The sequence below is a fragment of the Crotalus tigris genome, unplaced genomic scaffold, assembly GCF_016545835.1.
Source record: "Crotalus tigris isolate CLP2741 ecotype Arizona unplaced genomic scaffold, ASM1654583v1 scf7180000018537.1059022, whole genome shotgun sequence".
Taxonomy (NCBI): domain Eukaryota; kingdom Metazoa; phylum Chordata; class Lepidosauria; order Squamata; family Viperidae; genus Crotalus; species Crotalus tigris.
The window spans coordinates 281,278-308,751 of NW_024097062.1; the positions used below are offsets into that span (position 1 = coordinate 281,278).

The following is a 27,474-nucleotide window of genomic DNA, read 5'->3' on the forward strand; positions in this document are numbered from 1 at the left end:
TCAGAGGATGGAGGATTCCATACCCTCCACAAGGGGCGTCTTTGCTGTCTTCATTGGCTCCAATATACCCAAATTCATCTAATCTGGAGGGCGCTGACAAGGCTGTGGCCAAAAAAACCTAAATCAATCTAGCGCCAAGACCTCCAGGAGAGTGAAAAGCAGGCAGCCGGAGACACCAAGGTCTAGAAAAATAATTTGTCAAGGGCACAGAAATTAACCAGGTTAGAGACAGACTGAGGGATTGAACTTTGACCTATCCCTGGGGTCCCCAGCATTCCCCCTGGTATATGGTCAACGGGGAATCTTTCATTCCCCTGAACAGCGTGAAGCGGGCAAAATTTCCCCCCTCCTCAACCCTTTACTGCACGGGCTCATCACGGGACTCCCAAGACTACCTTCACCCCTACTGCGGCAGGGCCTCGATCTAGTGAGCCTGTTCCCCTTATCTACGGAGAACCATCTAGCCTTGCTGATTGCGTAAGCAGTAGACCATGCCCTTGAGACCAGGGCACAAGGCCCCAGGCCAGTGGATACCACTCACTGTCTCGAACATGACACTGAGCAGGGGATTCCAATGTATAAGGGGAAGGAACCTCCTTCTGAAGCTCTTTCATTCAACGGTTTCTTTAACACTTCATTCTTTGTTCCCTTGCTATGCATGCCACATCCTCAGCGCATCTTGGGCATGATCCTTCCTCAACAACAACCACCGTTCTTCCCAGACTCAGAGGTGGACCCAAATTTCACCGAACCGGTGGCAACTCAACACCGCATCCATTGTTCCCCTTTGTTCCTGAATGCGGTCCAAAAACAGGGGACATCACCATCTTCCCTTCCCCTTCCAGGTAATAGGGGGGAAAAGCTGGAGGCCCTGGAAGGGCCTGCAGTGGACGAACCATTTGGTCCCTTGTACTCCCACTGCCATTTCCAGAGATGTCTCTGAGGCTCTTAAAGCCGAGGACCGTCTGTGAGAATTCGCCCATCGCAGGACGCATCAAGCGGCTGCATAGGTTATTAGGACAGCCACCTCCGCTTCCTTCTTCAACAGATCCACACTTCTCTGACTCAGGCAGTTTCAGGCCATATTCCAGGGGAGGATATCCGCATACAGCAGGATCTTAGCATGATGGTGGCAGCCACCGAGTATGCATCAGATGCCCCTCTCTAAGCCACCTGAGTTTTCCTCCAGGACCATGGCGTCCAACATCATGGGTCACCATAGGCTGTGGTTGTAGCACTGGCGCGCCGATTCCAAGTCTAGATGGCATCTATCGGCGGATCCATATCAGGGAGGAACAATTGGTTAGAGATGCGTTGAATCCTTATCTCATCGAGAACAAGGTTAAGCGCAGGGCCTTTAATCATCCCTTTAAAAAACCAGACAAACGGTTCAATTATTACCCACGTAGACAATCACTCGTGTGGGGGCTAGGTATAACTACTCTCAACCATCCGGTCCTTTCTGGTCAGGCAGGACAGGCAGAATGGACAGCCTGACTGATAAGCAGTCAGGCCTCGACAACAATTTCAGGGCAAGCAGCCTTTCGTGGGAACGGCCGACAGTTCTGCAGTTTCAGACGACTCCACTGTGGTCCCTCCCATAGGCTGCTGACTCTCTTTGCCCACCAGGGGAGGCCATCACCACAGACGCGTGGGTACTAAACACTGTACATCACGGCCTGGTCCTAGAGTTCATTTCCAACTCTCCAAATCAATTTCTGATTTGCCCCTACCCACGAAACCAAACAAATAAAAAATCTAATGAATGGAGCCGTTCATCATCTATTATACATACAGCCCATAGAACCAGTACCGGTGGAACAGAGAGGTTGGAGGCTTTTTATTCCATTCTCTTTATCGTCCTAAAGGCATCAAGGGGATTGAGAGCCACTTTAGATCTCAAGTGCTTGATTTTTCATCTGGCATATTTCAAATTCAGATGCAAACGCCCCGTTCCATCTAGGGAAATGTAAGAAAAGGGGATTTCCTGACATCTCTCGACCTCACGGAAGTGTTCCTTCATATCCCCATCTCTCTGGCTCACCTCAAGTTTTTTACGGTTCGCGTAAAAGGGGCGCCACTTTCAGTACAGGGCACTTCCATTTGGACTATTATCGGCTCCCAGGGTATTTACTAAGATCCTGGCAGTTCTGACAGCTCACTTAAAGACAGTACCAGTTAGATTCCAATATTACCTAGATGACATATTAATCCAGTCGTCCACCCAGACCACCATGAGGGGCTTCGAACTGGTGGTAAAGCTGCTCCAGGACCACAGTTTCTCAGAAATCTTGCCCAGGAGTCATATGGTTCCCACAACCAGACTATTGCACCTCCGGGCCATCATAGTCACGGTGGAGTTCAGGGTGTATGTATCCCAAGAACGCTGGGACAGCAGAGGAGAGTCAGTCCTTCAATTACACAGGAGTCGGACTGTAACGTTGGTCAGTTTTTCTTCCCAATTATTAGGGAAAATGATCTCGGCCATAGAAATCATCCCGTGGTCGAGGCTCCACTCCACGTAACTGCAGTGATTCATGCTCCCTTTCCAGAGGCAAAATCTCAGTGCCTCCCAATGAAGGGTAAGACTCCCACAACAGGTATTGCGCTCCCTTATGTGGTGGCCATTTTCCGCCATGCTCTGAGGTTCACGCTTCAAGGAGCCAGATTGGATAGTACCAATGACAGACGCCAGCCTGTTGGCTGGGGAAGCACACCTTTGCTCGCAGTGGGCTCAGGGCCATTGGTTCCACTCAGTCCTTCAGCACCACATAAATTGGTAGAGCTACGGGCCAGACATGGTCCTCGCCACTCTCACAGCCACTCTCACTCTCTTACAAGGTGTCACGTACTGGTCCTCACAGACAACATGGCTACCAAGGCCCAGGTAAACCACAAAGGGGCTCCCGATCTCGGACTTTATTGACTGAGTTGCTCTTACTGGAATCTTGAGCAGAACACAATCTGTCCTCAATCAAGGCCAAGTATCCTTCAGGGGAGGCAAACACTCAGGTCGACCTTTAGAGCAGGACTACGGTAGATCACTCAGAATGGCGCCTCCAACCGAGGGTCTTCAGAGAAATTTGTCACCGTTTGGCCTGCCACCTTTGGACCTCTTCGCGTTCCCATCTCCAGGGGCGGAACTGAGAGTTGCTCTTCGGAGCCCATGGCCGCAGGAACTCCTTTATGCCTTCCCTCCTCTTTCGGTCCTCCCGGCGGTAATACACAAGCTCCTTCGGGAGCGAGTGGAGATACCACTGGTGTCCCATTATTGGTCAGGGAGGCTTTGGTCCGCCGATCTGAGGAGCCTCTCCCTTGCAGACCCTAGGTGGATCTCTCTGGAACGGGTCTCCCTCAGTCAAGAGTCTATTCTCCATCCAGACCCCATTGCACAGGCAGATAGTGGCTTTTTTCACAGTTCTTATTTATGACTCCGCAGGGTCATTGGGACATCATCCCTTACTCCGCTCATTCCTTACGGGGGACGCTAACACCAGACCCCCCACTGTGCACAGGTTCCCTTTAAGGGAGTAACTCAGGTTCTCGGGCTCTTACCAAGTTCCCCTTGGAGCTCCTAGGGATGTGCGATGTTCGCTACCTGTCCCACAAGGTGGCATTCCTGGTAGCAATCACGTCGGCACAACGCACTTCCGAATTGGCAGCGCTCTCCAACCAGGATGACTTGTGCATTTTCCACCAGGATCGAGTGGTCCTTCGTCTTGACCCCAATTTCATCCCAAAGGTCAATTCTCTATTCCATAGATTCCAGGTAATAGTGCAGCCGGAATTTATCCTCACCCATCGCTTGCTCTGGGACGGTATTGGCGTCGTTGGGATGTCCACAGGATACTTTGGTACTATACTTCGCGGACATCGACGTTACGCGAATCAGAAGCTCTCTTTATGGCCTTCCATTCTTCCCCAGGAGTCGGAAGGTTTCTAGTTCCACAATTGATAGGTGGATCAGGGCGTATATTACTGAGGAGTATCAAGCCTAGTCATTGCCGGTTCCACGCTGGGTTACAGCCCACTCTACATGGAGTGCAGCGGCTTCTGCGGCATGAGCTACCCAGACATCCATTGAGGACGTCTGCAGGGCAGACACAGGGGTTTCAACATCCCCTTTTATACGGCACTACAAGATCGGTAGGTTTGCCTCGGCGGAGGTTTCCTTCGGTAGGAGGGTTCTCCAACAGGTTATATATCAAAGTGCTACACCGGACCGGTCTATTTCCCATCCTCTGGGACAGTAGGCTTTGGTATGTCCCATTGGTGGATTCTCCATCTCCAGTGCTGGAGAAGGGGCGTTGTCTTACCTGAATGCCTTTTCTCAGCACGGAAATGGAGAATCCACTCCCACCCTTGTAGGTCATCTAGGTCTAGGGTTAGTTTTAATTTTGTGAGCCACAACGTCTTGCTGTCAGTCAATGGCTATGCTTGCGTCAAGACTGGGATCTCTATGGTCCAGGATGGGCGTGGCAACTTTGGCTGACTTGATCCGATTGGGCAGGAATACTGTCTAAACCCATTGGTGGATTCTCCATCTCCGTGCTGAGAAAAGGCATTCAGGTAAGACAACGCCCCTTCTAACGTAATATGTGTGTTTCCCAGCCAAATTTCTAATCTTGAGATTATGCATATTTGTGCCCCACTTACTGGTAAACATAAGGCAAGCACTTGTTTGTTATAAAACTAAATCAGAATGAATGAGGATGGTAACTATTTGGTAAGTATATCCTTAGGAAAAACTTTTTAGCATGCATGGTTTAAGTGCAGATAATCTTTGTTTAGCAACGTAGTTGGGACTGGAAACGCCATCACTAAGTGAAGTGATCACTAAGTAAAAAAAAAACATATAACCATGATTATACTTTTTGACTTGAAACTTTATATTATTTGTTGTTTGCCTGCTTACTCCCTTGTAATCCCTTTATCTCTCTGCTCTGCAAGGAGAGGAAAAAAAAATAATAGTTCAGACACAGGACATTGTGTACTGACTAGAATGGTGAACATGTGACTGAAAAACACTGCGAATGTCATGAATGTGGGCATTGGTTGTATTTTTTCAGCACTCTCATAACTTCAAACAAATGCTGAATGAGACAGTTATCTCATGCCTAGGTCTATTCATATCTATAGCAAAAGAATACATATAAAAGTATGACTAATTTAATAGTTTCCAATGAGAGAATTAGTGGAAAATATAAAGATATGAGATTCTGTATGTGGGATAGATATTTATTTGATAGTGCCCATTTTAGGTATAAGGAAGGAAATATGGAAGTTGCTTTGAATACAGCAGAAAGTATTATGTTATAGAGTGGCACTGAAGTGTCTAGAGTTATGCTGATAGGAAGTATGAAAAAGAATGCTTTTGGAAAGATGAAATGGAAGAAGCTGTGGGTAGGAAAATAGCATTCAAGAAAATGATGCTGCAGAGTAAAAATATTGAGTAATATATAGAAACTGAATAGGGTATTTAGAAAGAATGCAGCTAAACAGAATGAGTTAAAAGAGGCAACGAAATTGCAGTGACTTTGATGGAAATTATTTTGGAAATGGTCAAAGAAGGTTAAACATGGAAGTCTAGTAGAATGAATGGAATCAAAAATAAAAGTGATTAAATAATTCAGGATAAAACTGAAATGAGTGATTGCTGAAAGAAGTATTTTGTAGATTTGTAGGGGCTAGTAGTAATATATCAAGAGTGGAATTGAAACAAATAGTATAAATTATAGAATCCAAGCAGAGGAAATAAATTAATAACAATGTTAAAAAGACTTTTCAGAGTGCAGATGTAGATGGCACTACTGGAGAAATGTTAAAAGTTGGATGTGGTTTGTATATGGAATGGCTCTGTAGCTTGTTTAATATGTATATGAAGCTTGCATCTATACCAGAACACATCTAACAATAATAATTACAAAAACTATGGGGAATTCATTTGTGTCAGTGGGAAGCTATCTGATCAAAAACATACAAAAGGTGACAGCAAAATAAGGAAAATGCAGTGTGTCTATTCTAGACAAAGGGTACAGAGACTAACATTTTGTTTAATTATTGGGAAATGTATGAACAGGAGAATGAAAATTGGTTGTATACTTGTTGATCTAGAGCAGTGGTTCTCAACCTGTGGGTCGGGACCCCATTTGGGGTCGAACGACCATTTCACGGGGGTTGCCAAACAACGCAGTCCGCCATTTTTTCCCCTTTTCCTTAGCTGTGCTACTCCCTTTTATTCTATTGGCTTTTGAAAGCCAATAGAATAGACTCTCTTGAATAGAGTCTAATTCTATTGGCTTTCAAAAGCCAATAGGAATTGTCCAGGCTGTCTCTGCCCTGCTGAGCCCACCAAAAGCCCCATTCTGCAAACGGTGCTGCACCAGTTGAGTAGTCCTCGACTTACGACCAGTTGAGTTGTCCTCGACTTAGACCGGTTGAGTAATCCTCGACTTACGACCGGTTGGGGGTCGCGACATTAAAAAGGTTGAGAACCACTGATCTAGAGAAAGTAAGTAGTTTTAAAATATGTATGACAATAAATGAAATACTAAGCAAGGGACAAATAGTGAGAAGGCAGTAAGACAAGGATATATGAAGTTCCCTTGGTTTGATACATTTATGAATAGCACTAGCACTTAGGCTTATATACCGCTTTACAGTGCTTACAGCCCTTTCTAGCAGTTTACAGAATCAGCACATTGCCTCTAACAATCTAGGTCCTCATTTTACCAACCTCAGAAGGCTGGAAGTCAAACTGCTGGTAGTCAGCAGAATTAGCCTGCAATATTGAATTCTAATCACTGCACCACCATGGCTCAGAATAGATGTATAAGGAATGCTTATGCTGGTGTTAGAAGTTTGTTGATAGGTGATGTAAGTGCGTGCATACTATTGTGTACTAATGATGTGTTGTTGGCTGAAAATCCAAATAGCTTGTAGTAAATGTTGACAGATTGTATGATTAAAATGCATGAATCTGAACATTTATGTATTAAATGCATAAATTTGTAGATGGTTGTGTTTGACAGGGAAAATGGAATGAATGATAGTCATTTATACATAAGTGAAAAAAACCTAGAATAAGTATATGACTTTGTGCAACATATGACTCTGTGTACCTGGGCAGCATATTAATTAAAATGGAAAAATGGATAAATTTTAAGATGTGCAAACTTTGATTTAAAAAAGTAATGAATAGCACATGGTTGTTGCAAAGAATAAATCGAAAGAAGTAAAGTTTTATTACATGGAAGTGAGAACTGATTATGTCATTTAAGATGAAAATTAGAAAAAAAAAATCAGTGAGGTGGATGAAATTGGAATAGATTATTTTAAAAGGGCTGAGGAGGAGGAAGACAGTCAATAATAAATGGATACTGAAGGGATGCATTCAGTATCAGGATGGAAGAAATTGGTTGTAACAGTTTGGTTAGAAAAGAAAAAGAGGATCAGATTGCAAAACTGTTAGCCCTTCAGGGTAGACAAGTCAAAAAATAGGCTCTGTATTGTAGCCAGATGGAATAACAGGATTTCGAAACCTAAGTTTTCCCCGGTCTCATCTTATACTAAAGAAAATCAAGATGGGCTTATGTCTTCCTCAGACTTCCCTATTTCTCAGAACTTGCAGTCTTTTCTGCAGGTCCTCCTTTAACAGCCCACTCCTTTCTTCCCTATCTTCAAGATAAGCTCTAAATTAGTTTCAAAAACAAATATATGAAGTAGGAATGGCTGCATTGAGAACATAGGGGAAACTAGCTGGATGGAAATGAATGAAATCCACAAAGAAAGAGAGGTGAGAAATTTAAAGAATAAAGGGCAAGCAACGTATGAAGGGATGTATGAATGTGGTGGCAGCATGGATGGTTTGCAAGGATAAGAAGATAATGAGGTATTTTGAACTGGGTGGATGTACACTTGACCTAGTTCTGTTTCTTTTTCTTATCTCAGATCCTTATGGCTTACCTTTTTTTTTCTGTGCTTTGCATAACATTGCAAAAGGGAATAACATAATGCATACACAACACACACACACACACACACACACACACACACATTTTTTTATTGAAAATTTTTTAAAAGTTTTACAAAAAACAAGACAACCCTCACCCAAACCCTCCCAAATCACCCCCCTCCCTCCCCCCCCCGAGCTTCCCAGAGCTGAATATAGGCTTAATTAAAATTTTAAAAGTTCTAAAAAAAATAATCAACTTATAAGATAATTAACAATAAAATATATATAACAATAAAAACATAAGCATTAAGAAAAAAAAATACTTAAAAAAAAGAAAAAAAAGAAAGAAAAAAAGATATAAAAGAAAAGAAAAGAAAGAAAGAGTACAATCTATAAAATACAAATTTAAATACAAATTATGAAAAAGCTAGATGGTATTTCTTTATAGCCAATTTGTATTGTATGAAATTTATCCATTTTTCCCATATGGCAAAAAAATTCTCTTGTGATTGATCCTTTAAGAAAGCCGAAATCTTTGCCATTTCCGCCAGATAAGAAACTTTAAAAAAACCACTCTTGCAAAGTAGGCAAAGATTCCTTCTTCCAGTATTGCCCTACTAACAGCCTTGCGGCTGTAATCAAATTTAGCATCAATATAGTCTCTTGAGTATCACAATCGGTACACACACACACACACACACATTTTGTCAGAACTTCTAAGTATCCCAGAGGTTTGGGAGACAGTTGAAAATTCTAATTTAAAATTATAGCTGGCATTCAGTGGTGCAGGGTTGGCTGAGATGTGACGATTAATTTTAAGTATGCTTAATGGAATGTATGACATCATTTTTAAAAAAAAAACATCCATGAAATGTAACAGCCTTCTTTGGAAAGCATCCTCACTTTTTAAAATGGTTTGCCAGAAAGCAACAGTAAAATTATCCAGAGCAGCCATTTTCATTTCTCGATTCTATTCCTAAAAGACATTTTCAAATCATTATGGCATATTCAGAAGACTTCTGTTCAGGAGAATATTCCAACAATTAGTCATGATAACTATATATTACCTCCAGTGTCATAAAGAATATATCTTTCATTTGCTGAGGAACATAAGAAAAGGAATCTTGGTATGTTACTAGTCTTACCATGGCATCTGGCTGATGAATGTGAAAACAGGATCTGGAAAGATCCAGAATGATTCTTAAGTTCATGTAATGTTAATTGCAATTTTCTGTCTTCTTGAACATATTCCAGCTATAATATAGAAATCTAGCTATTGAATATATTCATTGTTTAGGTTTTCCATACAGGTATAAAACAGTGAAGAATAGGGAAGAACATTAAGAATTCTATGAAGATTTGGCTTTAAATGACCTGAATGTTGTATCTACCTCTGTGTGTTCAGAACAGTCCTATTCTGAAAATACCGCTATAGGTAATCTAATTAAATTCAACAAAGCAGTCATTATTCCAGAAAACAGTATAGTTTCCTGTGCAGGATAAGGAATTCTACCAGTAACTGAATCCCATTTATTTTAAAATAAAAGGTAACTTCATGGGGTTTTTTTAAATTAACCAATCCCAAAGATTTTTTTTAAACGCAATCTAAAAATAGTTTATGCAGTCTGTCAAAATAACTTTTTCTCTCAAAATGACAACCTTTAAACAATAACGATATTCAGGCAATTTCATTTTATACTTGCCAAGAGAAGAACCTTGTTAGTCTTTATAGCCAAAAAATAATGATGAAAAAAGTGTCGTGCAGCATTTTAGAAGCTAACAAATTTATTTTTCTAAAAGTAATAGAGCACACTTAGCAGTAGTGAAGTCAAAAGGTCAAAATGTAGTTGAAATGCTATTTATAGTCAAAACACTTCATTTTCTTGCTTTCTTTTTCAGCTTTCCTATCCAACATTTAATGTTACTGTCTTGTGTGATGCTTGTATATTAGAAAAGCAATATATAAAATGTTACATAGATCAAGTAACACACTTATTTTGTTTACACATATCAAACCCTGGAATGTGGTAGCATTATAATTTGATAAAATTTGTTTTACAAACACAGAATAGATTTTATGTGGCTATCTTCAATTTGATAATTTAAAAAAATGTAGTAGCCAAGTAGCCAGTTGCATCTGCTTTCTACTATTGTGCTGTATTATATTTCCTTGGGTGTGGTGTTATCTGCGAGCCTCCCTCCTGACACCCAGTGCTATTCTAGCTGCCTTCAGGGTGTGGCGATTGTGGAGGAGACTGAATTGGTAACACATAGGATGATAGCAATGTGCTGTCTCTCTCCTTATTTTTTATTTTCTGGTAACCTTTGTAAGGTTATAACAGTGGAAGTTTGGATTGAGATAGCACAGGGAGAGATTGGTATCTCACTGAATGCTTCTTTGCAAGGCAGAAATAGAGAAAAAAATCTGATCGTGTCCAATATAAGTAGGGCTGGGTCTGAAATAATGGTTTCCTAATGCCAGTTACATGATTATCTGATACAGTGATGGAAAAGGATAGCATTGTGAAGGTCAAGAGGAGAGCCTGGAATAAGTTAATGGTCAGTGAATAGAACATTTTATTTTGTGTGTATGAATAATAAAACCAGCATTTACTGGTCTCACCATTAATGTAGTGAAACTTCTTTAACATTCCTTGAATTTTCAGATTGTTTATCATCCATGAGCTCATCTGGACATAGTATTTGATCCCTAGTGATTCAGTGTTTGTTGTTATTTCTGGACAATAACTCATTTCTTAGACTGAAAGCCCGTCTGCATATAAGTTTCATTGGCCAGTCTCCCAAGAACAGAGTTGACACCATAACATATGCAAGATATTATAGCAGATTAAGTTACAGTTGAGTAGGCTGTTTCGGGTGTTCAGACTTCTGGAGAAATGCTGCTTTTAATTGTGTAGAAGATTATGTTTTTCAAAACAGAACAACACTACCTGAGTTGAAAATGCATGCTTGTGACCTATAACCAGTTCTATTTTGGTTCACTGTAAATGCAATTCTATAAAGGTTACGCAGCTCAATAACAAATTAAAGCTTTTACGTTTTCTAACCCCACCCAAATTTTGCCCTCTCTTAATAATTTAATTATACAATAACATAGCATTTCATTTTAGTTAACTTGAATTTGAAATAGATCCACCAGCATTGATTAGGATCAGTAATGGTTTCACAAATCTGGAAGATGCCTGGGTACAATCGTCTAACTCCCTCCCAAACTGACAAGCATGCTTAAAAGAGTGGAAGAGTGTTGTTTCTGTTCTCAATAAACTCACTGGACTTTAAAGTAAAAAGCAGTTTTATAATCTGGTTTCTTAATCCACTGTTAGTCAGTGGAGGTGTTAGTAGCCAATTCAGTTGTGCTGTGCAGAACGTATATCTTATAAACATAAAACTGAGCAGATTAAACATCAATTCCTTTGCGTTGGTTGAGATGTCTCATTTTGCATTTTTCTTGGTTTTCAATCTTAGAAAATGATTTACAAGTCTATTCCTAATTTAAAGCCATACTTTATGTTGATTGCTATATCTCTCTTTAATAAGTTCCATCCAATTTTGCATATTTTTACAATAGAAAGGATGGGGAGGCATAAGAGTGTTTCTGTCATGATGTGATGTGATAAGCTTAATTTTTGCTTTGGCTTTCCAACCTATTTAATACAACATTAGTCTAGTAGGGGAATCCCAATAGCAAAAGGAACTGACATTTCAGAAAGAGAAAGGGACTTTTAGTATTAACCATTCTTAGTTTTAAAAAGTAAAGTTGGTGTGCAAATATTGAAATAATTGATTTTCGCTTTTTCATATTTTTCTAAGCACCATAATAAGCTCCAGTGTGCTTTACAAATAAGATAGTGATGTGCCATGAGGCATAAATAAACAAAATGGTAAGAGTAACAGATTCAGTTACCAAGATTTAGTTTCTTAGAATCATCTTTAAGCTTGACTTCTCCCAAAGAAAAGAAAATTGTTTCTTCTGTTCTACTGAAAGCTGAAATTGTTGTAGTTTGCCAAATGTGCTTTTGAGCATGTGAAATTAAGGCAAACCGAAGATAAAAAAGGATCACAGAGAGATGTGGAAACTCATCAAGGAGAGAAGCAACCTAGAACTAAGGAGAAACTTCCTGACAGTGAGAACAATTAATCAGTGGAACAGCTTGCCTCCAGAAGCAGTAAATGCTCCAACACTGGAAGTTTTTAAGAAGAGACTGGACAGCCATTTGTCCGAAATGGTGTAGGGTTTCCTGCCCGAGCAGGGAGTTGGACTAGATGACCTCCAAGGTCCCTTCCAACTTTACTACTATTACTATTACTAGATGTGATTTTTTTTTTTTGTCTGTTCTCTATTATAGAGGCAATTTCCACGTAGGAGTTCTATAACGCATGAATTATGTTTAATTTTCTAAAGCTGGAGGCCTGTTTGTTTTGCTGTGTTTTCAGTGATAGGATATACTCCAAAAGTTGGTTTATCTTCTATTCCAGTCCATACTTTTTGGAAATTGGTCCCACTGAGTTCAGTGAAATTACTGTCAGGAAATTACTGGAAGTATTGCAGCTTTCATTTAAGAATTCGTTGTTTCTACAAAAATGATAATACTAAAACTGGTACCTCCAAATCTCTGTCACTGCCCACACCTTCAGAGATTGAAAAGCAAAGGGCAGCACCTGCTATAAAGACAATAATTGTTCCTTTCTTTGTACAAGAGCAACCTGGCAGTAGACTGGTGGAGTCCAAATTCTTTGGAAATAGTTTTGTAACATTTTCCAGCCTGGTTAGCATCAACAATTATATTTGGGAGATCCTCAAAAGTCTCCTTTGTTGAAACCATGACACAATTCTACGTACCTGTGTTTTCAAGATGAGACAGTGAATACCCAGACTCCTGCTCTTTAAATAAGGTAGGACAGTGATGGCGAACCTTTTAGAGACCGAGTGCCCAAACTGCAACCCAAAACCCACTTATGTATCATCGGGTACCGGGTGGGTGTGGCCCATTGGGTGGGCAAGGCTGCCGTGGTAACAGCAGACCGGGTGGGACTAAAAAGTTCAATCAATCGATTCCAACTTTGCAAGATTTTTTTTCCTGCAAGAAGTTGAAATTGATTGATTGCTTGAAACTTTTTTTTTTTTTTTTTGCACAAGGCGGTGGAGGCCTAAAGTGAAAAGATTTTATAAAACCCAGCTGAAGGCCTAGGACTGGGGCAATGGTGCGTGTGCCCACAGAGAGGGCTCTGCATGCCACCTGTGGCACGCGTGCCATAGGTTCGCCATCACGGAGGTAGGACCTCTTATGGTCACCCCTCATTATCATCCATTGATTGATTCTAGAGGTACCTGGCTGTGATTCCCCCTTCAAATGAACTGATAACCCTAAAGGTTCAGATATTTTCCCCACCCCACCCCCTACACACAGATATGTAGCTTTGGATCAGTATCAGTCAAGTACAATCTTTTGGCTCTTTTGTTTAACTGTGTTCTCTTTATCTAGCTTTAGGACTTATGTGAAAACTTTTTAAGTACCACTATATATCACTTAGAGTTCCAAGATGGCGACGCCTGGATTGGCTGCGGCTGCATTGGCTCTCGAAGGTGAAAAGTTTTGGGAGGGATGTAAGAGATATAGGCCACATGATTGGGAAGGTTTTAATGTGTTTGAGGAACATGGTGGAACTAAGGTAACATACGACCAACAATCTTTGCTGGCATGGCAAGTTTCTAGCTGTTTCGGAACTGTTGGTGAGACTGTTAAAAGTTGTTGGCACTGTTTGAAATTGTTCTGCCGGCAGCAAGATCTGACTGCTGGCCCAGCGACGGATTCTATTGCAAATCAGGGCTGTTTCCAAAGGAGGCAGAGGAGGAAAGATCCCAGGGTTTATGGAGCAAAGGAACTGGATGAGGCTATCTGCAGGCCCAGAGAAAAGGGAAAGAAGCTTTTGGAGGAGTTGGTGGTGGCGGCAGTGTGCTCCAGGGGCGAAAAGAAGCAAGGCCTCTTTAAGCAAAAGGTGGAAGAGACAGGATCAGAAAAAGGAAAGGAGACGTGCAGGAATACAAGCTAATTTGAAGAGCTCTGTTTCCATCTGTTATGTTTGCCATGTTCGCTCCCTAGAGACTAAGATGGACGATCTGAAACTTGAGCTGGCCATGAACAAGGAGTGTATATCGGAGGTGGTGACCCTTTGAGAGCTGTATGCAGTGAAATGTCATTTTGATGTATGCCGATTGTTGTACATTCAAAGTGCCAATAAAGTTGTTGTTGTCATTGTAATCAGACTATCAGATAAAAGTTAATTTTTTAACTTAGAATTTTTTATCAGAAATTGTTGAAATGGTTAAATATCATACAGCACAGATATAAACAATATAAACATCAAGACTAGCTAGTAAACTATCTGGACTATGTCTTTTAAAGCCTCTCCAGAAAAGGAAATGGCTGAGATCCATTTTGCATTACAGCTGTTTAAAAGTATTTGATTTTTTTCATTGCTTAGTTTTTGAATTGAGCTATATGTCTGCATTTGAAGTGTTTAGGGAGAAAAAAAGTTTTGTCAACGGTAGCTAATGTGTAGATCTGATGCCATTGTAATTAACATATAGCATATTAAATTACCTTTGCAAATTTTAAATTTTTCTCTTGTTGCTGGTAACTTGTTTCTTCTTTTGATTCTTTTCCATGTTACCCTAGCCCTCAGCCAGATTTTTTTACAGATTTTTTTATTCTTCAGAAAAATATGCTTTTTTTATTGTTCAGTGATTAAAATCACTAAAGAATTCTACAATGATTTCAGTTAATCTTTAAAATTGAGTTACAGTTCAGCAATCTTTTATTCAGAGTAGCAAATACATTTGAAGACATACACAAGAACAAAAAGTTTAATTTTAAATGGAATTACAAAACTTTTTCTGAGAACTTCAAGAATATTCAAGATTGAATATTTGTCTGATTCAAATATTAAAGACAAGTTTTGAATAGCCAACACAACACATTTTCGATAGGCAAATATGCCATATCAATCTTGATACCAGTCAGAGGTGACATAGTTTAAGTATTGTAATAAGTAATTTGAAATAAATGTACTATTTATGTCTTTCCATCTCCAAAAGTGAAGGAAATCTTATGGACCATTACATAAAGACATAAGAAAGGTCCTTCTGACCTTATCAGAATCAATTCAGTTCCATATTCAGTTGCTACATTTAATCTACCAGATGTCCCTTAAGCAGTATATCCTCATTTTTGCTCTGCAACAATTGATAGGTTGCCTTCCATTCTTGAGATTAACACTCATTACCACTAAATATCACTGACAGATATATTTTTTCCTAGCTATTTCTCTTCAATTCGTGCATCACCTGGTATTGCAGATTATTATTGTTGTTGTTATTATTACATTGTATTCATATTGTCCTTTAATTCCTGTTAACTACCCAGATTTGAATGGCTGAGATTTATAGCCATGTAAATTCAAATAAACAAGGGATTCTAGATGGAAAAATAGTATTTCTACTTTTGTGCTGTTCAGATTTAATTTCTGCACTCATGAAACAAATGTATACAACATTGTTCACATCCATGCACACAAACAAAGCAGATTAAGTAGTCTCCCTTAAGACATGTATAAATGGAAAGTAAACCTGGATTTTTCAAGTATGTCTTTGAATGATTTGCAGTGACTTTGCAAACCTTTTTTTTTAGTCCCAATTGTTTAACAATAAAAGTAACAAAGTAATTCCTATTCATACTTACTCATCTGAAATGAGGAAAGCTTGTAGTTAGTAAGGAAGGGGATCTAACAAAGGAATTTGAATTCTAGAACTCAAATTCTAGGACTCAGAATTCTGAAATACTGTGCATGGTTATTTCAGACTATAACTGATAACTCATAGGATTCTTATGAGCTGTCCAAAGCCACTTAGGTGAGAAGGGTGGCTATGCAAATTAAATCAATAAATAAAATTCTAGTATAAAGATGATTACTCACATCTAAAGTTTATCTGCTTTATGATGACCAACACATTGATTGTTGTGCAGAATTTTGTGATGTATGTCAACACAGTTGTTGGCTTGTTTAGCCGACGGTATTAACCATTTGTGTTTTCCTTTGCAGGGGACCCATTGCAATGCCGTGCTTGGGTAGGCCAGTGTGCATTGTACATAATTATCATGATGTTTGAGAAAACGATCATAATTATAGTGCTCCTAATACCTCAGTGGAAAGAGGTTTGAATCTTGAAGTTTTTTGTTTCTTTTTTTTAAACTACACTCAATAATAAATGAATTAGCAATGTATTTTTGTGTGTGTGTGTGTGTGTGTGTGTGTACGCAAGTGCTCTGTTCTCCAATTTGGTCCTCTAGCTCTCAATGCCATGTTCAGGGAATGGAAGACGTAGTCCAACACAGTTGAAAAATATCATACTGAAGAAGATTGCATTAATAAAAGTTTAAAAAATCATAACTAAGCCTTTGATTATCCTTAACAATCAGGATAATGCCCTGATTTTACTGCATTATTAAAATATAGCTGTGCTTCTGTTCAGATCAGTAAAACAATGTTAAATTTAAGAAGGCAGATTCCAGCTGAAAGTTGGGGAAACTTGCTGAGTGAAGTCAGTTACCCAGGGGAGCAGTAATTTCCCTTTGACATGAAACGTCCAGGCAGAGGCTAGACATTGCCCTGACTGGAACTGCATTTGTTGACAGCTCTTATGCTTAGGTAGATTTCATTCTATGTGAATTCTAAATTATAGCAATATATTTAGTGGATTAATTTTTTTTTCATTCTCTACATTAGATGTTCTTTCATTTCTCACTTTTTTCTCCAGAAACGTTTTCTGAATAAAATACACACATATACAAATTATCACTGTATAATAGCAATTTATATTTCTCATTTCTAGTAAACAACACAAATTATAAGACAAATGATAAAATATGTAGGGGTGTCAAACTGCCGGCCTATAGGCTGATAGTATCATATGGAGGCCGCGCCCACCCTAGCTCTGGAAATGCAAAAAAAAGTCGCGATACATCGTGATATGTCACTTGACACAGCAAGTTTGACACCCGTGGTCTAAGTAAATAATTGGGTAAAACATGAAATCTCTGCTCTAAAGGACAGTTCATTGTCCCTGTGCATCAATGTTGGGAACTTAAATCATTCCATGCCATAAATTAAAACAGAAGGAATACAGATGAGTTATTTCTCTTTCCTTTTCAGATTAATATTTACTGAGCAAAACTTGCATGAAACTGGTAGGAAAGTTGATGCTATGATCTGGATAACTTTAACAGCGAGGCTATATTGTTCAAGGAATTAAAAATCAATAATGTGATTTTAACTGCTGTTTACCAGATTAAAGCATGGTAATATTAATATTCACCTTTTTGTACCAGCATTTAAATCATGTACATTCCTGTTTTAAAAGGAAGCAACCCCAATTTGTAATGTACTAAAGAACCCATTTTTAATTTTGTTGATCTAAAGCATTATTTTCTGCCCAATTTATTCTTCCCAATTGTCTCATTAATCTACTACTTCACATAGAGCCAGTATAAGCTCAGAACTTTGTTGTATATGTATGTAATTCTATGATATTAACATATTTTTCCTCTTTCCAGATAGCTTTGTTGAATCCTATAGAAAATCCTCAATTGGAGTTGGCTATTGTGATGCTGATAGTCCCCTTCTTTGTAAATGTTGGTATAAATGATATCTTCTGAATATTTGATCTGTTTTGCAATATTTGGAGTCCAGATATATATAGTGGCAACATCCAAAAGACCTATATGCTAGCCACATAAGCTGGACTTGTTTAGTTCTTACAATGCTAATTATTTCTGATGTGCAGTTTGTGAACCTCATATTTAATGCATGCAGGGGTATTAGATTATTCCTGCATAAACAAACCAACTTTTTAAAAATGTTAATTGTACTTTATGTTTGTGATTTTAAGAAAAATACAAAAGAAAATAATTGTAGTTACCTCCTTCATTTTACTTTCATGAACGGAAATAATTATTAGTTGATGCTAAATTAGCTCACAAAATAAATATACAAATGAATCAGTTTCATTAAAGAGAAACACAACTTCAATATTTATAAACACAACAATAAAACAAAAAGACAAAAGAAAAAGGGAAATTAAATTAAAAGGGCTGAAGCAGCTAAAATCTCATCTATCATTAGCTGAATTGTTTACATTTTAAACATCTGGAAACAGAACTTTAGGATACTTTCAGATATTTTTATCTCTGCAGATCTAAAAAAATAGGGACTAAATGAATCCTGCAAAGATGTTCAGTTGCTTGTTTGTTCTTTCATTGTGGTCATATCCTCCATGTGGCCAGGAATGATTGTTAAAGTCGAAAGAGAGATTCCTGATTTGTGGTTCTGCATGCTGGTTCAGGAGTTTACATGCACATTCATGAAACAATAGCTACAATTTAAAAATGTTATCTGCAATACGTTTATTTTGCATTCTAGAGATTTTTTATTGTGCCAATGGTTTTTTTAAATAGTTGCTTTGGCTTTTTGCCAAAGCAGGATTTTATATTTAAAGATTCTATAACACAATTTACAAATAGTTTTTTTTTAATGCATTTTGTTAGTCTTCGACTTCTTCAGTTCTTTCCAATATATAGATGCCACACTTTTATGGACATAAAAGAAAGACTTTTGTACCACTTGCAAATTAAAAGTTATTGAATAGCTATTGAATTCTTTTTTTATTTTTTGTGGGTATGAACCTGACAAAAAGTCTACTGAACTTCAGTTTTATGATTCCATCTTTCTTAATGACCCATGTAATTGTGTATATTTAGATAGATATTTCTATACTGTAAATCCCTTGAATCTCATGACTCAGTATGAAACTGAGTATGAAAGATAAGGGGGAGCTTAACACGACTTTTCCTTTTTAATAGGCATTAATGTTTTGGGTTGTTGATAACTTCCTTATGAAGAAAGGAAAGACAAAAGCTAAACTTGAAGAAAAAGAATCAAATCAAGATTCAAGAAATGGGAGCAAAATCCGATACAGGAGAGCAGCATCACATGAGGAATCGGAGTCAGAGGCAAGTTCTATTTTTTTTAAATATATATATATATTCCCCTGTTTTCTGTTCATTTTGAGCATCAAGGCAACCATGGGAAATAAATAAAGAAGTAAAAATTTGAAAGCAGACTTCAGTTCACACTTAAAATCTGGCAAATGACGTGCAACTTGGGTCTTCTCCTTAAGATAGGGGTGTCAGACTGCCGGCCCGTGGGTCAGTTGCATGATGCGAAGGCTTTGCCCACCTCAGCTCCGGCAATGCGAAAAAAGTTGCTATATGTCACAGCACATCACGTGATACGGTGAGTTTGACACCTGTGCCTTAAGGTATAATGAGTAGCTACAGAATCTACCAATTACTGACAATTAGAATACCAGTAAATGTGCCTCCAACAGCAAGGGCATCTTCAGAAAGGCTGATTTTAAAGGCCTGACATGCCTCTAATGGGGAAGAGTAGCATTCAAATATCCAGGACCCAAAGTATTGCAGGGTTGAAATATTAACACCAGTATCTTAAATGTGTCCAATAAGTAATTGTCAACCTGTGCAACTTGTTCATAGATGGCATTATATAAACTCTGTACCTTACACTGAATAGTAGCTTAGTGGTTACAGGAGTAATCATAGTTGGTTCACTAAACATAACAATGCAGACATGCTCCTTGCAAGATCATCCAGTAACAACTGAGAACTTTCAGACTTTTGACTTTTCTTTCATTGAACTACAACAGCATTCAAAGCAGCATGCTACTCAGTTACAGAGACTAAGTTCCTAGTAACAAATAGCAATTATGTTCATAGGGTATAGCTGCTTTTGATATATACCTTAACACAGTGCTTTTTTTGTAAAAAAAAAAAAAAAAGTGCCGGAACTCACACAAATCATACAACCCACCTTGCCTACCCTACAAGGTTTACCTTTGTAGTTGGAAAAAAAACCCTTCAATGTTTAGTGTATCTAAAAGACTAGGATTTTGTTCAAGGTAAGTTAATACTATTAATGTTACCATGCACTGTGTGACTTTAAATTACAAGAAGGCATTTTATTAATCTTTTGGGACATTTACCATTGGCATATGCATTTACTTTAATGAGTGGAAATGTCAGCTTTCTATGTGGAATGAAATTGGCCCAGCAAAACAAAATTTGGTTGCTTGTAAAAGATTGAATTATTTTTAAGAAGTTGTCAAACAAGGTGGAAAAATTTACATTTGGAGTTTGATATGGATATTGACTTGAAACAAATTAAAGTTGAAACTTGTCAGTGAACAGATTACTTTTAATTTACCTTTAAGTTAAACCCAATTTAATAAATAGATCTGATTAAACCTCATACTGAAGGTCTACCTTTACATCTGACCAATACATAATATATATTATTATTAATAATAATACTTCCAAATCACAAGACATTGGCTTTATTCTTATTCTTCCCCTCTGCAGTTTGAATATAAAGTATAAAAGACTAAAAAGAGATTTTCGTAGACATCACAGCCTTTGAACTACCCAAGGAACTAAAACAACAAAGTTTCGCTATCGGGCAACCTTCCATGCCAGCGGCCTTTCTTTCCTCTTGCTTCGCCTCTTTTTAACCTCACACCCCATCTTCTGTAAGGGAAGGCAAAAGACACACTCTCTTGTGAAGGATGACCTCCATGTTTATGTGTCTCCCACGGGCAACATCGGCTTCCACACCACATGGTCCGACCCAGCTAATCAAGCCACGCTCTGGCTATGGTGCTCCGGCACCTCATGGCTCCTCATAGAGGAGGCAGACAGCGCCAGAGGGGACCCTGCTCACACCATACCACCAGTGGGGCATTTTCAAAAACAAATGAGGATAGGAAGGGAAATAATAAGAAAACGCAACTCTGGAAAATCCATTGAAAAAAGGTGCCGGAACTCCGTTCCAGTGCGTTCTATGTCAATAAAAGCCCTGCCTTAACATATTCTAGTACAATGGTCCCCAATCTTTGCAACTTGGTAGCCTGGCTGGGGGAGGGAGAGAGGAACCAGTCATGTGAGTGGCAGGCCAGCTTGCATGCTCACAGCTCGAATGGTAAGGTACCATTTCTTAATCAACTTTCCCAGAAACTAAATGTTTGAAACTCGATTGCAATCACCTAGAACTTCTGATCGTCCAAGGATGTTTTCAGTAGAAACCTATAATTTATCTTCCTGAATCAGGCAAAGATCACATCTTGCCCCAAATTCCCTTAGCATTATTTATCTGAACTGCTCAGGTTATAAAATCAGAGTCTTTGTGTCTCTCTGTCTTTCTGCACCATATTGATATTTCAACTTCTTAGTATATCCTAAGTCACTTTTAGTAGAAAAAAATATTCACATATACTTATAAACTAAATTCCTTTAGTTACCGCCAATATATTCAGAGAAAATAACCAGTTTAAATTATACTTTGAGAAATCATAAAAAGTAAAGTTAGAAGTTACTTTTAAGATCAAAATGTTTCTTGAGCTATCAGTTCACTCTTTAAAGATGTGAAATTTGGTGTAATTTTAACTACACGTCTTTTTGTTTTTTAGATTCTGATTTCAGCAGATGATGAAATGGAGGAATCTGATGTGGAAGAGGATCTTAGGAGACTGACTAATTTAAAGTCTGTTAAGAAAAAGAAGCATCGTTTTGGTCTGCCTGTATGACAGGCTCTGCGGGTCAGGTTAATGAGGGATCTGTCCGCCTCAGTGGATTTTCACTTGGCCACAGGATGCTTGCTGCCTCAAGACTGTGAAACAAAGGAAACACAGACCATTGGAAACACTTACCAGTTCAGTTGCACTATGGAAAATATGCAAAAATTTCTTCTCAACATTGTTCACAAATTCTTGTCACTACAGTGATTTGGATGGATGGGAACCTTCAGAACATAGGCAAAGAATGCCATCATTTCACTGTGATTCCTCAATGACACTCTGAAAGTAACAGGAGGATTGACAACTTTGAAACAGTATGTTTTATCACACAAAAAAAGATGTTTGCAGCAGACTGCTGAAGCAGAATAGTTTTACAGCTACAGATGAATGGTACCTATGGAACTAATGGGCTGCAAAAGTTTTTTTTTTCTTTTCAGATCTATTCTAACCTGTTTAAACTTTTATATTTAAGTTATATTTTCATACTGGGATATTTAAGGATTCTCTTTGTCAAAGAAATTATGCTATTACTTAGTGTGTGTGGCTTAAAAGGTCAGATGTGCAACAAAAATGGTTTTCCATTGTCTATATCATATAAAGAAGGATAGTGCAGGGACAAAGGGAAGTGGCAGCTGATTGCTTTCTAGAATGAGTTGGCCTTGCTCTGAAGAGAACCTGAAGCCCCCTCGAACAATGAAGTGGCAGCAGTGATCATTTTCAAAACAGGGCTGTTGTTCTGTGTGTATGCTGAGCACTTTAGTGGAAAAGCAACAAATACAGGGTTTTCTTCTGTATATCAACTAAACACTTAAAGCTATTTGGATAATAATGGTTTCTTCAGTATTTGCAAATCCTTTGATCTCACAACAAAACTATCCCAAAGCTTCAGTAAACATTCCTTGTCTGGAAAAGCTAATGTGGCACAGATAAGAGCATTTTGCTTCTTGTCAGTACAGTTCAGCTGGCTGCTAGAGAGTCCATGAATTGCTATGACTTCTTCTCCATTTTTCTTTTCTTTTTCTTTTTGTTAAGTCTCATTTCAGATGGATAGGCCAGAATCAAAGCATAGCATAATGAATGTGGTGATTAATGTTAATGTCATGGCTACCCTAGGGTTACTGGGAAGTGTCTCTGTTGATGAAATACTTGTATGCCTGTTGTTAATTGGGATGCATGATAGTCCGATTCATTACTACTTGCAGTGCCTATTGGTTTGGTAGGGCAGAGGAAACAGTAGCCAATGGTAAGTAGAGCCAGCTTATTCTGGTTTTGGCCTCATCCTCGTCTCTTGTGATGGCACTAAAAATATTCAGTAGTGCACAGCAGTGTAATTCCTTAATATTGACATGAAAAGATTAATAATCTTTTATAAGACAATGGGACATTGGTGTATTAATGTACTTGGTTCTCTGATGATTTCTTCAATCTATTACTTTTTTCAACCATTCCACTGAGTATCTATTCCAGAAAAAGCTTAGGGATAGAGTTGTGCTGCCTATATGCAGAGAGAAGGATAACTTGAGTGATCATCTTGATATGTTTCCTTAGTTTTTAAATGCAGGTTAATGGCTTTTCCTCCGGTGTGCTCTGCTCTGTTCTGCTTTGCTCTGTTCTAAAATGGGCAACAACAAGTAGACTGGCATATAGATCTTTATCTGTCTTGGCAGTAAAAGTATTTAAACTATTATGAGCCTTTAACAGCAGATGAGTATGTATGCTACATTTTAGAAGCTCATACTTAAAACTATTTTTGGAAATTTGCTGTATCTCTGGGAATGAGAGAAGCAGTGTTAAGCATAATGAACACAAATTGTAGATCTAGGGTCCTGAAATATTTGTAACTGCTGTCTTGTTAAGAATGGTCCCAGAGATTTCCTTCTAATTTTTGTACTGACAACTTTCCACTATGTCAGTTTTATCCTTCCACATATTTATTTTCTGTCCCAAATACACAAAAGCCTGAACCAAGGGCTTTAAAAAGTTGTCAAAACTTCTTTCTTCCCTTATTTACTGTATAATTATTTAAAAAAAAAAAGCAGACTAGTGCTGTGCCAAAACCTGCCTTACAGTTTCTTAAATATTTTTTTTCTGTCATATTGTCAGGGTATTTGAGAATTACTTCTCTTGATAGTGTTTTTGTTGGAGGTGGGAAAAGCAACTACTGCTGTTTTCTGTGACACACTTTTCTATCATTCATAAGCTTCCCTGGCTACTTACCCTTCCCAATTTGAAAAAAACAAAAGTGAGGCTGAAAATTGTTAGGAGATTGTTATATAGTTCAAGATGAGAGGTTCAAATACTCAGCCACCACATCAAAAATAATGTAAGAACACTATACCACATCTCTTAGAATCTCTCTGAAATTGCTTTTTGGAATAATTTTCTAAATTCTTGTTCAATTACCAACTGAAATAAAATTGTAGGATTTTTTTTTTTTTGAATGATCGACATAAACACTGCCTGCCAAACCCTTAGATATCTGTTCACATTGTAAGCATGCAGACTTTCACTGAAAAGTTTAAGTACTTGATATCTTCTTCCCTAATCCTATTCCCTCCAAAGACAAATCAACGTTTCCTCCACTTGCACCCCTGAACTCCAGAAGTATTTCTCCTCAATAACTGTTATAACAGGACCCTTCCAAGAAGAAAGGAACTGCTTCTGGAATAACAATCTAAACAAAATTACACTGTACATGCTTCTGCGGTTAGTCTGGATTAAATTACACTTACTCTGCCCTGGCACTAGCATGTACTTGAAGACGCTATTTGCAGCCATTCTGATGAAGATAAGAGATAAGATAACCTTTATTGTCATTTTTTACTGTGAGTACATTGATCCATATTAAAAATAAAATTCTGTTGCCTGCTCTCAAAAGAAAGTATATATGTACCCATACCCATACATAACACAGATATGCTATATGCTATATATGTATACATATATACATACACGTACATATATACATTACATATTAATCACTGTCCAATTTTAATACATAGCAGAAAGAGGTAACTTGAGAATTGACTGGTCAATAGGTTTTATATGCTTCCGTCTTTTCTCCCTGCCTCTTCTTTTCAAATTTATTAAATTTCTAGGTTGCCCAACTCTTGAATGAATCTGGGCAGCTTTCCTATTTTTAAAAAAATATATATACTAAAAAGATTTGTGAGGTGAGAGAAAAACAACACTCAAAGAAAACATAAATTTCTTCCCCATCATCCCTCATTTAGCCTGGGGGATACTAAATCAAGGCCTGGGAACAGTTAAATGTTTAAGGACCTTCCTAAGGTTGGGGGGGAACATACTACTTCCTACTGCATATCTCGAAAAGAGGTTTTCTTTCTCCCCTCTTCCCCCACCCTTGTAAGTTGCTTCCTGAACTCTACAAATCCAATGCCAAGATGCTTGTTGAGGAGCAAGATGGCTAATCTTTATAGGTAGTGGGGTGGGCAGGCCTGTCTGGGGGCAGATAACCAAGATACAGAAGTGCCTCAAGAGCCTTCAGGGGCCAGCTTCCATTGATTGTTTTCCATGCTCATTTCAATTAAATAGCAAAAGATATAAAACAGGATAAAAAACAAACATATAATACATACACAGAGAGAAAGAGAGAGAGAGACTATATTTTGAGCCTTAAGCATATTCATTGATAGGTGCGCAGATCTTTTCCAAAGCATTTTCTATAATTTTCTATGAATACTTTGTTTGGGAGAGAATAAGCTAAAGAGGATCCTAGTTTTCAAACAGGTCATTGGGCTTAGGAGGCAAAAGTGGATTCTGCTGTTTTGAGTGGGGTTTTCTCCTGTTTTTGATTGGTGGTAATTCTAAGATGAAGAAGAAAGTGTTGTCTTATTCTACATTCTTCCAGTACATTCCTTTTTGTGTTTAGATTTATTTATTTATTTGAGTATAACACTAAAAAAAAGCTCCTATAAAGAAATAGGGCAGTGCCCTTGATTAATATTGCTTCCTACCATGCTGGTTTTATGTTTTTACTATATAATTCTAATACTATGAATCACTGTTTATCAACCATGATATCTAAAGAGGTTTTGTTTTACCAATTCATTAAGTAGATAGCAGCATAGTCCTCAAACTGTATGACAGAATGAAAACTCAGAAAAATGGATTTTTTTAAAGAGATAATGAAACAATGCCAAACAACTGTTATTTTCTGTTTGCCTTATGAATATTAATAGTGTGTGTCGAAATGCAAAAACTTTGTTCATTTTATCCAGTGACTTCTATTTTGTACAGACTGCTTTTAACAGTTGGGATAGGTGTGTCGCTGCCGCGGGGGGGGGGTGTTCTAAAAACACCAAACCCAAAGCCTTAAATGTGTTTAAACAGTCCACCGTTAAACAGAGTTCACATTTACTGTTTTGTGTTGAATGGCATTGCCCAGCAGCCTGATCTGAAGCTCAAAAGAAGAAATAATGTTCTTCTTACGTTTGATTCTGTCAATGCTTTTTTAAAAAAAATAATGTTAATCTCTTTCTAACGAGTCTGAGATTTAGGTCTTTCTACACTTAGAAATTTGTAATGGAATGTTGAATTTGCTGGAGAAAAATGTAAGCCTTCCCATTTCCAAATGGCTAAGAAACAGAAATGAAATGATCAAGATTAACATCCCTCATAAAATCAAGACTTTAGATATCTAACATAATTGTTTTAGAAATCCTGCGGTCATTAATGCAGCCTTCATTTTTTTGATTTCAGTGTTTTAATGTCTCCCCAACTACCCTTAAGGAAAAAGTAAAACGTTCTGTACAAATGTTGCTGGTGAAACGTGCGCTAAGTTTCTCTTCAGGGAAAAGACCTCAAACTCGTTGAATTGTGAACCAAACTAAAACAATGCAAAATGTCCCAGAGCCACTCCTTCACAAGCAGGTGCTTACTTAGGTTTCCTATTAAGCCTTGCTGGAAAAGAAGGGGGCAGGGCCAGATTGTGCAGCCTTACATTTTCTTTTTCCACAAGGTGGGTCTTTGTGCTTTTTGTGCATAGCAGATTGCAGATTGTAGCTTCCATATGAAAAGGGTGATAATGGCGAGCACACAGATTCAGCCACATTGGATTATAGGAGACTTTCAATGCATCAAAACTGTTGATGTTCAGTAAATGATGGGGAAATTATGGTTTTAGATATATAAACATCTTGAATCGTTTCTTTTTTTTTTTTTAACTTAAAGGGGCATTCCAAATTGATGTGTCCATAAATGGGAAAACTTGGGAGAATGAAACTTGGAAGCCAAGAGATGTTCCCCACTGGAAGAAGGGGTCAGAACACTGATTTTACCAGTTCTACTTTTCTCCAAGGCTGTCTCCTGTGTTGTCCCATGAAACAACTTTTTAGAAAGCACAAGGCAGAAGGAGTGAGAATAAGGACTGGATCCAGCCTTTGCTAATTAATACACAATGTAGTTTTGGGACTCAAAACAAAACTGAATGTTAGTCCTACAGCATTAAAAGGGAAACCATAAGGCCCACCAGATCATAATTTTACTGTTGGTATTTTATGAAAATGGAAATCATATGTGTTGTACCTAAGTTATGGTTTACAATAAAATCTGATTTGATACAAATCTGTCATTACATGCCTTTAACACATGACCTACATGTAATTTGGGATAGTTTTAACTGGTAGTAGAGATCAGAATCATAGAAACCTCTTGTTGGAGGGGACCATGCAAGCTCAACCCCTTTCTTAACACAGGATCAAATTAGAGCATGCCAGACTGATCAAGCCACCACTCCAATGAAGGGGGACCCATTATCATGTTGGAGATAGCTGAT

The 27,474-nt window shown here is 38.2% G+C and overlaps 1 protein-coding gene across 2 annotated transcripts in view; it reads left to right on the forward strand.

Moving 5' to 3' along the window:
• The window catches only part of LOC120312749 (store-operated calcium entry regulator STIMATE-like), a 50,295-nt gene extending 23,032 nt beyond the window's left edge, over positions 1-27,263 (forward strand). Inside the window, exons 5-9 of one of the 2 annotated variants that reach the window (XR_005557954.1) lie at positions 16,076-16,188; positions 17,587-17,664; positions 18,892-19,041; positions 21,570-22,067; positions 26,871-27,263. Coding sequence is in view for 1 of the 2 variants with exons in the window: in XM_039353881.1 (XP_039209815.1) it covers positions 16,076-16,188; positions 17,587-17,664; positions 18,892-19,041; positions 21,570-21,686 (458 nt within the window). In the remaining variant the exon portion in view is untranslated. Of the gene's footprint in view, positions 1-16,075; positions 16,189-17,586; positions 17,665-18,891; positions 19,042-21,569 lie in introns of both variants that reach the window. The other variant, XM_039353881.1, reaches the window with a different exon arrangement.
• Positions 27,264-27,474: the final 211 nt, after the last annotated feature.